Source organism: Zingiber officinale, chromosome 1A (assembly GCF_018446385.1).
Source record: "Zingiber officinale cultivar Zhangliang chromosome 1A, Zo_v1.1, whole genome shotgun sequence".
Taxonomy (NCBI): domain Eukaryota; kingdom Viridiplantae; phylum Streptophyta; class Magnoliopsida; order Zingiberales; family Zingiberaceae; genus Zingiber; species Zingiber officinale.
The window spans coordinates 147632581-147645584 of record NC_055987.1 but is presented as its reverse complement, the minus strand read 5'-3'; the positions used below and the strand labels follow the sequence as shown (position 1 = coordinate 147645584).

The 13004-nt window shown below is 38.4% G+C and overlaps 1 protein-coding gene across 1 annotated transcript; it reads right to left on the bottom strand.

The window, feature by feature from the left end:
* Window positions 1–1636: 1636 nt before the first annotated feature.
* Window positions 1637–12937, bottom strand: LOC122037898 (E3 ubiquitin protein ligase DRIP2-like). The gene is made up of 7 exons (XM_042597366.1): window positions 12433–12937; window positions 11346–11445; window positions 4064–4385; window positions 3517–3938; window positions 3374–3424; window positions 2749–2821; window positions 1637–2044 (listed from the first exon to the last, which is right to left on the bottom strand). The coding sequence occupies exons 1-7, from the start codon at window positions 12587–12589 to the stop codon at window positions 1862–1864; spliced, it is 1308 nt and encodes a 435-aa protein (XP_042453300.1). The 5' UTR covers window positions 12590–12937; the 3' UTR covers window positions 1637–1861.
* Window positions 12938–13004: the final 67 nt, after the last annotated feature.

The window sequence follows — 13004 nt, the reverse complement described above, 5'->3', positions numbered from 1 at the left end:
CATTAGCATTGATCAACTTGTTCATTCTGGCCTGATTGGTTTATTTGGCACATCTAGTCTACTCATCCTGGCTCACTTAACTTGTCTAGCTCTAGCCCTTTAGTTTTGTACTTCTAGGCTCATTTAGATCCAATTCAGTTTGAAATTGACAGAGAAGTTCTATCCGTTCTCACTTCTGGATTTACCTTGTTGTTGATGAAAAATTTTTGTGCAGTCGGATTGGATCGGTCATTTTTAAGATTAATTGATTCGAAAAGTAGATAGATGGATTACTAAGAAAAAAATTATATACAGGATAATGAATAAAATAGTCATTTCTTAGAATGTATTGGCTCATGAAATGATCATTCCATCTTAAATTATAGACAAATACTAAAATGTGAATGTAATGATCCATTCTCCTTTCTCATTTAAAACCGCCAAACATTGATCTTAAATTTTATTACTACAACCAATCTAATTTGCTAAGCTGAGTCTAGACATGCCCCCGAGGCTATGATGCCGCGGTAAGGGTATGTAATTATTTCTCAGACACTCATGATTTGATATTTAATTATGATATATTTATAGAGTTTTTTTTTCCCAAATGAGATTTGCAATTAAGAAATGTTGGGGTTTTGGGCCGTTCATTACAAATAGTTTCCGATTTACTTTGATAATCGATAAAAAAATTTCTATGGAGCCTTTACTATTTGGAGGCTGCGAAATCAATGGTGAGCATATGACGAGATTGTTGGCTATAAAAGATGAAATTGTCACTTCTAGGACGGATATCCTCTACTATTTGGAAGGAAAGTTTATTATGGAAAATTTTATCCGGCCACAACAACACAGGCCAGAAATGCAAGGAGTTGAGGTACACAAATTTAAACTGAAATAGACGCACAAAGTGTTATTTATTATCTGTCTTCTCTTCTCTTGCCTTGCTATTACTCATTGTTTTCAATAACACAGGCACGTCAATATTTATCACGCAGTGTTATTTTTTGAAAAACAAACAAGTATCCAAATTAACATATCGTCTTTTATTCACTTATAAGATATTCAAAAATGCACTTAACCTAAATTTAATAACTAATTTCTATGCATAAAATATAGGCTGCGAAGTTGTTAGTTGAGTGCATTTTTAACCGGCGTTAGTTAAAGTTGTTTTATCAAAAGCTCACAAACACAAGCATCTGCTCCTTCATCTGCCCGCCGCACGATCGGATTTAACTTTGACCGCTCAGTTAATTAAAAAATATTATTTTTTAATTATACTTATTAAATTGATATAAAGCAGTATCAATATATTCGTCTAAGTATTTTCTGATTAGGTGAATCACTTCAAAAATAAAATAAAAAAATTAATCAGTTCAAAAAGTTGAATATCTAATTTAAAAAAATTAAATCTTTCAAGTTATTCTCGTGATTAATTGTTCAATTTTATTTCCCGTTTCTTACTAAACCTTCCAGTAACGCTAAAAAAATAAAATTGCTCTATATCATTAGTAATATATTAAATATATTCCTATATCATCCATCAATTTATCATAATTTTGGCTGGCATCGCTTAGGATTATTAGACTTCGTGTGCAATATTGTAGGTAAACATAACCTTAAAGGCTTAAACAAGAAAAATCAATCAACAAAATCAAACAGAACACTACATTTGTGGTGCCATTATATCACTCGGAATACATTATCATTAGCTGAACCATACTCGGTAACACACTCTGCCATAGAGTGAAGAGGACAATTAATTAAACAAGAAGAAACTCATGATGGAAGAGGGAGCTAATTTGGGCGATGACTAAGCATGCAAGACTAAACGAGTAATGTCAGTGCGAAGATGCTTCGTTGGTGTCGTCAACATACATATTTATCGAGCTGCGACTTCAGCAGGGTGTGGCCGGTAACCCAACATCACTATAAAGTCTTTGGCTGAGGTTCCAATAACTGCCGGAAGCCTTTGTGATGGAGGTGTCCCCCGCAGCCATTGTGCTACCACATTGTTCAGCGACATTGTGGGCATCACTGGTTCATTTCGACATGTTATTTCGACCTGTAGACACACAACAGAGAGTCGCAAGGCAGTTGTCAACTAAATATAGGAGAAATATTAAGTTCTTATGTTAAATTAGCTTCAACAAGGTTAAAAACAGAAGCTCTTGACACATTTAATTTCCTCATTCAAACTAAACTGAGCTTATGTGATCTTGAACTTCCAGAATTACAAATTTGAACGTCTCTAATTAAATTTCGTTCTATAGACATACAAACTTTGAGCTAATAATTAAACTACATGAAAAACAGTTCCTTTTTATGGGAAGAGAATGATGAGCAATTGTTGGTAAGGTTTAGGTTACATAGTTAACTCTTGAAGATCCGTAATAATTCCACCAAGATACACAACGATAGTGTTGTAAACCATGGTTACAAATTTGTATATGATGTACTTAGAACCAGCAACACATTTATAGTTATCTTCATGATATATTGAAGCACAAATGACAACATAATGCGCATTGTGTTTCTATGCAGGAAAAACAATCTTAGTATGCTGCAAACGGTTCCATGCAAGTTAGACTTCAAAATTTGTTTTTGATGCTACTATAAATTGGTAGAACTAACACATTAGTGATGGCAACACCTCATGCGCTAACCACTAGACCCATCTGAGGGGATAGAACTAACACATTAGTGTTTCATGAATATATAATCCTGCGACATAAAAAGTAATATCTATTAGTGTCAGGGAAGACTCACCTCATCTTCATTGAAAAGATTAAGCTTCTTGACAAGGTACTTCTGAATGTAAGAAACGGGTATATTACCATCTCTGGGATTAAGAATAAAAAGAATAGGTTAGTGCAATATGCTGATGGGAGAAAATGAATATAGCTGTAAGTGCCCTGACAAATCATTTGTTGCCTATCCTAAAAACATTAGGGAAATGACAAGAATTGTTTTACGCAGATTTTCCTTGTAAGTTGAATTTAACTAAAGATAGCTTAAGATGACTTAACCAACAGACCAAACATGGAAATGAACACATGGTGTTGACATTAGGCTAGCAACTCAAATGTTTTGTTCGATTGTTTTCAAAGTGGGATTCACTTCTTACTCAATATTGAACAAGAATGCATACTTCATTCCATAATTGTGACTTTCTACTCATTCCGAAACAATCTGTTCGCTACCTACTACATTATTGTCTTATTTCTATCACAATTTTTTGTTTACCACAATTTAAATTATTGTTGGCAGGAAACATGCAAAACAAAACTTAGGGACATATAGTTTTGAAAAGAACTCCAAGAAAAACGAAGAAACAATGACAGTTTTCAATTTTTAATAAAGTACTCATGCATAATAAGAATATTAAACTCACTTTATTCTCAAATAATTGGTTGAGATCTGGGGAAATGATGAACCTCCACTCCTGAAACCATTGCACATGAAGTAAGTAAAACAACAACTGGGACAAATTATGCCATGTATTTAATGAAACATCCAGTTCTAAAGCTCCTTAACTGGTCAAAAGAGGAAACCAAGGAAAACCAAAATGGAGTTGTTCTCTTATCACTTTGAGTGTTAGAAGCATCATGTATTGTTTGACTGGAGTTGGCAATGTTTCTCCTTTTCTGGCTAACTGACTTCAACCTTCGGGCTTTTATTGTCATAGCAGCGTGATTCTTCTCATCCTGAGATTTGGACTTATGAATATGCTCCATAACCCTGGTCTTGTTAGTACTTATTTCACCATCAGGAACCTCTTTTTGCTCTGCCTTGATGAAAGAATTCTGTGGAGTAGACCTAAAAGATTTTGTTCTGTTTGCAGCTTCGACTAAGCAATTCAAAGGTTTCCAGAGCTCTGCCTTGTCTGGTATGGCAGTTGCACTATTTCCTGTATCTTTATTAACATCATTGTTGGAATTGTCAGGATCGAAAGCAGCCTGAAATTTGTAAAACAAATTAAACATGAGTTACCCATCAAAAGTATGGACAATACAAAAAAGAAACTTGCAACTTTAGCAGCATATGCAAGTCACAAAAGAAAATCAAATATCATGTCTTGTACCTGTCTTCTGTTTAGGGCATGTTTGGTTGAGTTTCCATTCAAACTTGATTGCATTGCAAACTTATCAGTAGTATCATCCTCATTTTTATAGGATTCACTACCATGATGTGTAGCAGCCGCCCTATTGCCAACTGTTTTTTTTCGCCTTCCTGACGGACCTGTTTGTATAGTAACTCTTGGAGTGTTCACCACTAATGAAGAAAGAGAAATTTCTTTTCTTCTAACAGGCAATGTCACGGAAGGGGCACTATCAGATGCTCCAACTTTTGGTTTCTTTATAGGAAATATTTTCGCTCTCAAATCTTGGAGATTATGATCAGCCCTGCAAATGGTAGTGTTTAAGACAAGCAGTATGCATAAGTGTATAATCTGTGAGTATGACTAATTGACTTATTTTTTTTGATAAGTAAAATGTATATATCAAAACAAGACCAAGGTACAATAACTAGAAATCAGTAGCATCTCATGTCTGACATAATGTCAGATCAGAAAACACTTCCAAAGTTGGGTAAACATGGATTTGTACATTTCTAAAATTTTTCTTACTCTCCAATTGTCCCTTATCAAAGATACAGCTACTCCTAGATCTCCATATAAAATGTATCAAAGCCGACATCGCAAGGTATCTAGCTTTAGTCAAGATACGCGCCTCCTCTGAAGACACACCCACAGACTTGTAGCATCCACTAGTCGGTAGACATCTCTTGCCCTATATGTAGCCACTCTTTGACATAATGTCTGACATAATGTCAGATCAGAAAACACTTCCAAAGTCTGGTAAACATGTTCTTTTTGTCCTAATCTCTTGTATATATTTTTTACAGAATTTGTTGAATCAATTTTTATTACATGCTTAAATATCTTGATCAGAGTAGGGTAAGCTCAAGCTAACCCAAACTATGCCACAAAGATGCACTAGAGTAGCTGAACAGTTGCTTAAAGATCTCATATTTGAAGTTTAAGAACTAGGTGTTGGAAATTTGAATGGAAAAAGGTGGATGAAAGGATGTAGGAGATTCTATTGTGAATCGGTTTTTAGTCCCACTGACATTGAGAGTTTTAAGGCTCTATTGTTGGTTTATATTGTTGCACATGCATGTCTGATGTGAACAAATGCATGGGGAGAGACTCTCTCTCACGCATGGGTGCGAGGGGGTGCAAATTCAGGGCCCGAATTGTATTGAACCAAATTGATTTGTGTGCGAGAACAACTTGCTCACATCGAAGGTCGGGCTGGTCGGGAAAAATTTTTCCTAAGTGGAACAACTAATATTTTACCATATGAATCATTTTTGCTACTGCTCAAGTGTGATAACGAAAGCATTAATCCAAAGTTAATGGCGATTCTATAACCTCCTGGAGAGTAATAGTTGACCATTGATGGTTGGTGGCTATCATTTAACCTAGGCATTGAATAGTCATTACTCGACCATTTAACGCAGCAGAGGGTGAGAGCTTCTATATAAGGAGGCGAGGTCTTGAGCAAAATCATAAGCGAAAGCTATAGCAAAGAAATCTCCATCCACCTAAGTTCCCCTCGCTCTCTTCCTTTTCGTTGTGCATTCGCCCAGCAGATCCACTCGTGATAGCCTTCGGGTATCATCTCAGTTTGCTGCGACCACCAATGCTTGGTGGAGGTTCGCAATTTTCCGTTGAATCCTAGAAGCAGACGACCTATAACAACCTCGAAACACAGTTGGAGGTGGGATGAATTTGTTTTAAAGAAATTACATCACGTAGGCCTCGATAACTCTTTCTGCACTTGACACTCGAGAGCCTCCACTCGGAGTCGGGAGGCTACACTTGGACTCAGGAGTCGGGAGTCAAAAGTCAGCACTCGAGAGTTTGCACTCGGACTCGACAATCCGAAGTCTGTACTCGGACTCGGTAGTCGGGAGTCATCACTCGGAGTCGGCAGTCGGGCATACAAAGCAGCTCAGTCTTCTAACCAACTCAGTCATCCCAAGCAACTCTTCCTTCTTTGCTTGACAACATGAGATTATTAGCTTAGGTCAACTCAAAAGATAAGTCTGATTTGATATGTAATTTCAATTCGGACTGCTTCCCCTCTATCTCTGGCAAGATTGTTCAACAATCTTAAAATAGATTCAGTTCTATTGAAATGACCACAGAAAGTATTAAGGTGCAATATACTCATCACATAAAGGTCCCCTTTGTCCCGATTGGAAACGTTCCAATCAAAAACAGGGAAAAGCCAGAGAAGTTCACTAGGTTGAACTTCAAGAGGTGGCAGTAGAAGATGCTCTTCTACTTGACCACATTTACTCTAACTCGGTTCTTGATCAAGGACCCTCCCAAGCATGTTGAGGATGCTGATGTTCAGACCATGAGTACAGTGGAGGCATGAACTCATTTTGAGTTCCTTTGTCTAAACTACATCCTCAACTACTTTGCCGACTCGCTGTACGTAGTGTATAGCACAAATAGAACGACTAAGGAGCTGTGGGAGTCCTTGGACAATAAGTATAAGACAAAAGATATGGGGGCTAGGAAATTCATTATGGGTCAATTCCTGGACTATAAGATGGTTGACTCTAAGACGGTGATCAACCAAGTTCACGAGTTTTAGGTGATCCTGCACGAGATCCACTCGGAAGGTATGACTGTTAGGGCTAAAAGAATTCAGATATCTCCACAATGACATGATATTGTCCACTTTAGGCCTAAGCCCTCATGGCTTTGCTCTTGGGCTCTACCCAAAATGTCTCATACCAATGGAGATATCTTTTTCTTATAAACCTATGATCTTTCCCATGTGTTTTCTATGTGGAACTATATTTACAATCTTGCAACCCTAACAATCTCCCCCTCAAACAAAGGACCACAGGGTCCCCCCTCAAGCATCAGGGCCACAATTGACCTGCTCAGGGCCTCCCCTAGAGCATCGGGTCACTCTTGAGCTGCTCAGGGCCTCTCCTAGAGCATCGGGCTACTCTTGACCTGCTTAGGGCCTCCCCTCGAGTGTCGGGTTACTCTTGACCTGTTTAGGGTCTCCCTCGAGGATCAGGTCACTCTTGACCTGCTCAAGGCCTCCCCTAGAGCATCGGGTCACTCTTAACCTGCTCAGGGCCTCCCCTCAAGCATCGGGTTACTCTTGACCTGTTCAGGGTCTCCCTCGAGCATTAGGTCACTCTTGACCTGCTCAGGGTCTCCTTTCAAGCATCAGATCACTGACCTGCTTAGGGTCTCCCCTATTTCGTTCAAGGTTTCACCCACATGGTTCGATCTTGGATCATGGCTCTAGCTCATGCTTTTTTCAGCAGTTAGTCCGATGAAGAGCGACCTCGCTCTGATACCAATTGTTAGGATCAAAAGAATTTAGATATCTCCACAATGACATGATATTGTTCACTTTAGGCCTAAACCCTCATGGCTTTGCTCTTGGGCTCTATCCAAAAGGTCTCATACCATTGGAGATATCTTTTTCTTATAAACCTATGATCTTTTCTATCTGTTTTCAATGTGAGACTATGTTTGCAACCCTAACAATGACTCTGAGTGAAACCTTCTAGGTGACTGCTAACATCGAGAAGCTGTCTCCCGGCTGGAAGGACTTCAAGAACTACTTGAAGCACAAGCGGAAGGAGTTGAACGTGAAAGAACTCATTGTTAGACTTCGAATTGAGGAAGACAACAAGAATCCCGAGAGAAAATTGTTCTCAGACCATTGTGAAAGCCAATGTAGTCAAGCATGATCAAAACTAGAAATGGAAGAACCTTAGAGCTTCCAAGATGGGACCTAGAGGAGGCATAAGTAAGAAATTCTCTAGGAAGTGCTTCAACTGTGGCCGAGTCGATCACAAATCTTCGGATTGCAGAAAGCCGAAGAAGCAGGAGGCAGGAGGCCAATCTGAACGAGGGACCAAAAATGGTTAACATGCCATGGTCTCCGAACTGAACTTGGTGGGTTCAAATTCGCGACAATGGTGGATCGATGATGAAGTGACTAGACATATTTGCTGTAATAAGGAGCTGCTCTGCAACTTTGAAGAAATCAAAGATGGAGAAAAATTGTTCATGGGGAATTCAACAACCTCGGACATCATGGGCCAAGGAAAAATGGTGCTGAAGCTGACCTCGGGCAAGGAGTTAACTCTCAACAATGTGTTGTATGTTATAGAGATTCAGAAAAATCTAGTGTCTGAATCACTGTTAAGCAAGCATGACTTCCACATTATTTTTGAGTCGGACAAAGTTGTTCTATCCAAAAAATAGAATGTTTTTAGAAAAGGGCTATGTAATCAAAGAGCTATTTAAGCTCAGTGTGATGGATATTACACCTAAGGTTAATAAAATTAGAAGCTCTTCTAGTTATATACTTGAGTCTTCATGTTTGTGGCATGGTAGACTAGGACATCTTAACTATGATATGTTGCGTATATTAATTAACATGCAAAGCTTACCTACATTCCTCCTTAACTCGAAACACAAGTGTGAAATTTGTGTTGAAGCGAAAATAACAAGGTCATCTTTCATTATGTTGAAAGAAGCAATGAACCACTCGACCTAATTCACACCGACGTGTGCGACCTAAAAGATACACGACACATGATGAGAATAAATACTTCATCACTTTTGGAGATGATAACACAAAATGTTGTTATGTGTTTCTCCTCAAGAGTAACGATGGAGTTATAGAGAAATTTTTTCTTTATAAGAATGAGGTTGAAAACCAACTTAATAAAAAAATTAAGGAGGTTTGAAGTAATCAAGGCGGTGAATCTGCCTCACCGTTCACTAAGTTGTGTTCTGAACATGGGATTAGACACGAAACAATAACTCCTTATACTCCTTAGAAAAATGGAGTTGTTGAGCGAAAGAATTGCACTCTAAAGGAGACAATGAATGCTCTTTTATTAAGCTCAGAATTGTCAGAGTTCACGTGGGGGAAGCTATATTAACAGCTAATTACTTTTTAAATAAGGTGTCTGAAATAAAATAGATAAGAGCCCTTATGTGTTGTGGAATGAAAGACAACCGTCCTACAAATATTTACGAGTGTGGGGTGCATAGAATGAAATGTCTTGCTGTGCCGCTCGGCACGAATAGTTTTTATTGTTCTGTCCGACGGGTGAAACTGGCACCGAAGGCGTTCCCGTCTCGAATGCGTCACAGGCAGTGCTGGAGGAGTCGCGGGATGCCTCCGGCTATGCCAAAAGCATCGTCGGACGCTTACGGCACCGCCGGACACCCCCTCCCACGATCCACCACGTGCCGCGACCTTTTTTTTTCAGTAGAAATTAAATTTTCTACTTAATTAATTTAAACAATTCCTAAATATGTGTGATATTTCGAACATGCTTTTATAAACCCTAATTAAATTACCCGAATAAAATAAATTTAATAAATTAATATTCAGAAAATTTGTTTTTTAATGTTTTAAATTTCATTTAAAAATTAAAAAAATATAATAATTCTGATTTATATTCTAATATATATATATATTTATTATTTTGTATTATTTTAATACAATTGTTGGACAATCTTGCCAGTTGTTGGACAATCTTGCCAACAAGACTCCATTGTCCAACACTAAGAAGGTAGGAAGAGATACCATAATTCCAAATTGATATTTTTATTTAGACAGTTGAGAACTATCATCTAACTGTGTCTGGTGAATAGTAATAAATATATTAACATGACCATCATAATCTAGATATACAGAAATAATATCCCAAGAATAGTGGTGCATAGACATGCTTCCTGAGTTGGTAGTATGTCGATCAGTGTACAAGCTTACTTGAAAGAATTTTTCAAAAGAGTTTGCTTGCAAGGAACATTCACTAAGAACTCAGAAACTGATTAATAAAGATGTTCCATGTAATACAATGCTTTGGTGGAAAGCTTGTGAGACTAAATTAGGCTGATTATGAGGAAATTTCTAGATATCCAACAAGCAGGATTTGAAATGTAATAAACAAGAAAACAGTGGTGAAAAATAAATATTAAGTGAGACACAATACTGTATTTCTAACTGTCAAGACTTAAAGGGAGAAAAGGGACTAATCTTTTCCAAAATTAAGTTATTTGTATGAGCTATATTTAAAATTTGGCAAAAGGCAAGGACTGCTGTGCTACACCCATTGATGTATTACTCGATATGGCATTAATGGCTATTCCCTCCTTCACTGTTCAAAATAAAAAACAGCATCTGTTAGTAACTATCAATAACTTTACGATATCATAGGTTCTTTATGAAAATCTAACTCCAGATGTTAACCTGCGTCAATGCAGCATTCACAGTATACTTGGTTCACTTTGATTTTGATAAGTCTACATGAGTCTTAGGTGAACTAAAACAATGTGATCCTTAACTTATATTCCCCCAAGTAGAGGATGCATGGTAAAATTGTGACCTGAGCAATTCCTTGCTAGCCTTGGTGAGTTATCTAGTCTGATAGGAAACTAATAATTGTCCTATATGCCTTAGCGCGTGGTGGGGGCATTTTCTGCTAGGCAGACAACACAAGAATATGTGCTTCAATACTGTATTTACACTGACAATGCTTTACCCAAAAGACATTAGCTTTCCTAAAAATCACCATAGTCCATAGGCTCCAAACTTGTAGTATTTATATGAGCCACTTAAACATTAGGCCAAGAACTCCCAGCACAGAGCTCGCCAGATTGAAAAACAAAAAGGTTTATGCATTTCTTTCCTTTCTTTTTCTGTGCATAAAGTCCCCCAGAGAGGGAATACAAAATGAGTATTCTCAAGTTTTCTTGCCATGCACTGAAAAATCCATTCAACTCATCTTTTCATCCTTGTGACTCTCTTAACGTGAATCTTCTTTCATCAACTCAACTTCGAGTAAGTATTCACCTTCTGATATCAAGTCTAAGGAACATAGAGCACACCATTTTATTTATTGAGGCCTGAAACTCAATCTACATGCATGCCAATTAACTTTGTTACTGCTGTAATATATTGAGATATAAATATATAAATTGATTCATTTCCTAAAATTCCAAGCTTTTGAAATAAGTGGCTAGCCATTCAAATTGAACAAGGCAACAGAGCAAGAAAATTTAGGGTTCAAATCCTTCCAATGTCAAAATAAAAGTATTATCTCATGCATAGGTTGAAGGTATACTTTGAAACCACGAGAGTCTCCACTGTATTTCATAACATAAGCAAATTGTATAGATTCTAGGATTGAAAACAGTAATATACTAATACTACAGTGAAATCAAAGTGGGTACCATGATGAGAAATCCATACAAGATATAGTATGAAATCTCTAAGCGAAAATAAAATAACCTGAGTTTTTCTACAGGGAGACAACCAAGATGAATATTGCATACAGGGCAACAATCAGTCTCTTCTTCGTCAAGCTTCTCAAATATGCACTTCCTGCAAACTGCACAAGTAAATTTATTAATTTACATATAGATTAACTTAAACCCATAAATCTATGAAAGGGATTAAAGATCTGAACAAATGATCCCGTAAGAAATAAATTGCCAAATAGTTATAAAGCTCAAGACCATATTTTTTTAATGCAAAGATTATTGAAGTGTATTACATTCAATCAACAAGACGATATCTAACACGAGGATCGGACTATAGCAGTCTCACAGAGTCGAACGATTAACAGAAAGGAAAAGGGGAGCGCACATATAATTAAGAGGCCAGGATCCTATGCCACCTATGATCGAGAGAAAAATAATGTAAACGAAAGAGTAGATGATCCTTGACGACCTCTCTTCGACTTTGCACGTTGTACAGAAAAAGGAATGATCAAGACAAAACTCGATTTATTTTCCAGAAAGGAAAGTTATAAAACCTTGCTATAATGTAAATGCAGCTATATCAAAGCAAAAATGAACTCTTATGGTTTTATTGCATGCGTTGGCGTCCCTTGCTTAGTTTCTCACGTAGTACAACTTCGAACTGAGAAAAATGCCGATTGGATTAATAAGGAATGAAAACTCAAAGCATCTCATACAAAAATCAGTATCTTAATTCTACATGACAATCGAAGCAGAGACGAAACAAATACGGTATACAAACACAGGAACATGAAACCAATGCATGCGACCATGACCGCTCGTACCCAAAAGGAATGACTTAGAAACTTTACTGATGCCATATATGAAAAAATTGAGACGTCCGTTGGTTCCTAATTAATCTCGTAGATTAGCGAGTACGCAATTTTTACCGCAAAGAACATCGTAACCCCGCGATATATATTACGTAAAACAAAGAGGGTGAAACCCAACGCCACAAGGCATCCTTGAAAGTACGAAACGAAAGCATCAATCAGGACCATGAACCACACGAAGTATAGAGACCGAAGCGGGAGGAAGAGATGAAAGGGAGAGAGGGGGGCGCGGTGGGTGCTCACACGTATGAAGGCACTCGGAGATGGTGGTGGCGTCCCGGATGAGCTTGTTGCAGATGGGGCACGTCATGCACGCGGCCAGAAGCTTCCTCTTCACCTTCACCATCTGGACCGGTCCGACCGCCGACGTCTCGTCCTCCTCCGTCCCCGAGCTTGCCATTTCCGAGTCCGCTCCCAGTTGGGGGCCTCCCGTCACTCCTACGCGCTCCTACCGTTCATGAGAGATTTACTCCGTCAGGAAAGTCGTCGAGCGCCACTCTTACAGCTCAAGGTGCGGCATTGATGAACGAATCACGTGTAGGATCGCGGCGCGGCGGGGATCCGACTACAGAAAACGAACAAGATCGGATCTTTCCAGGAAATAAGGAAGGAGGAGGAGGCAAGGAGCGGCCTCGAGGGGAGATTTGGTGGGGAGAGAGGCGGGGTCGAAAGGGCGGAGACAGATCGGACGAGGACGAGGACGAGGACGAGGAGACGAACGCGTAGACAGAACAGAACCGAGGAAGGGGAAGAATGAGATTGTGATGTGTATATATAAAAGGTTGCATACCAGAAGAGAAGGAGGTTTTCTATTG

Coding starts and splice junctions, on each gene's coding strand:
- LOC122037898 (XM_042597366.1), bottom strand. CDS start 12,589: ATGGCAAGCTCGGGGACGGAGGAGGACGAGACGTCGGCGGTCGGACCG. Junction 11,446..12,432: donor CTCCGAGTGCCTTCATACGT/GTGAGCACCCAC, acceptor TTACTTGTGCAG/TTTGCAGGAAGTGCATATTT. Junction 2,045..2,748: donor ATCTTTTCAATGAAGATGAG/GTGAGTCTTCCC, acceptor GTGTGTCTACAG/GTCGAAATAACATGTCGAAA.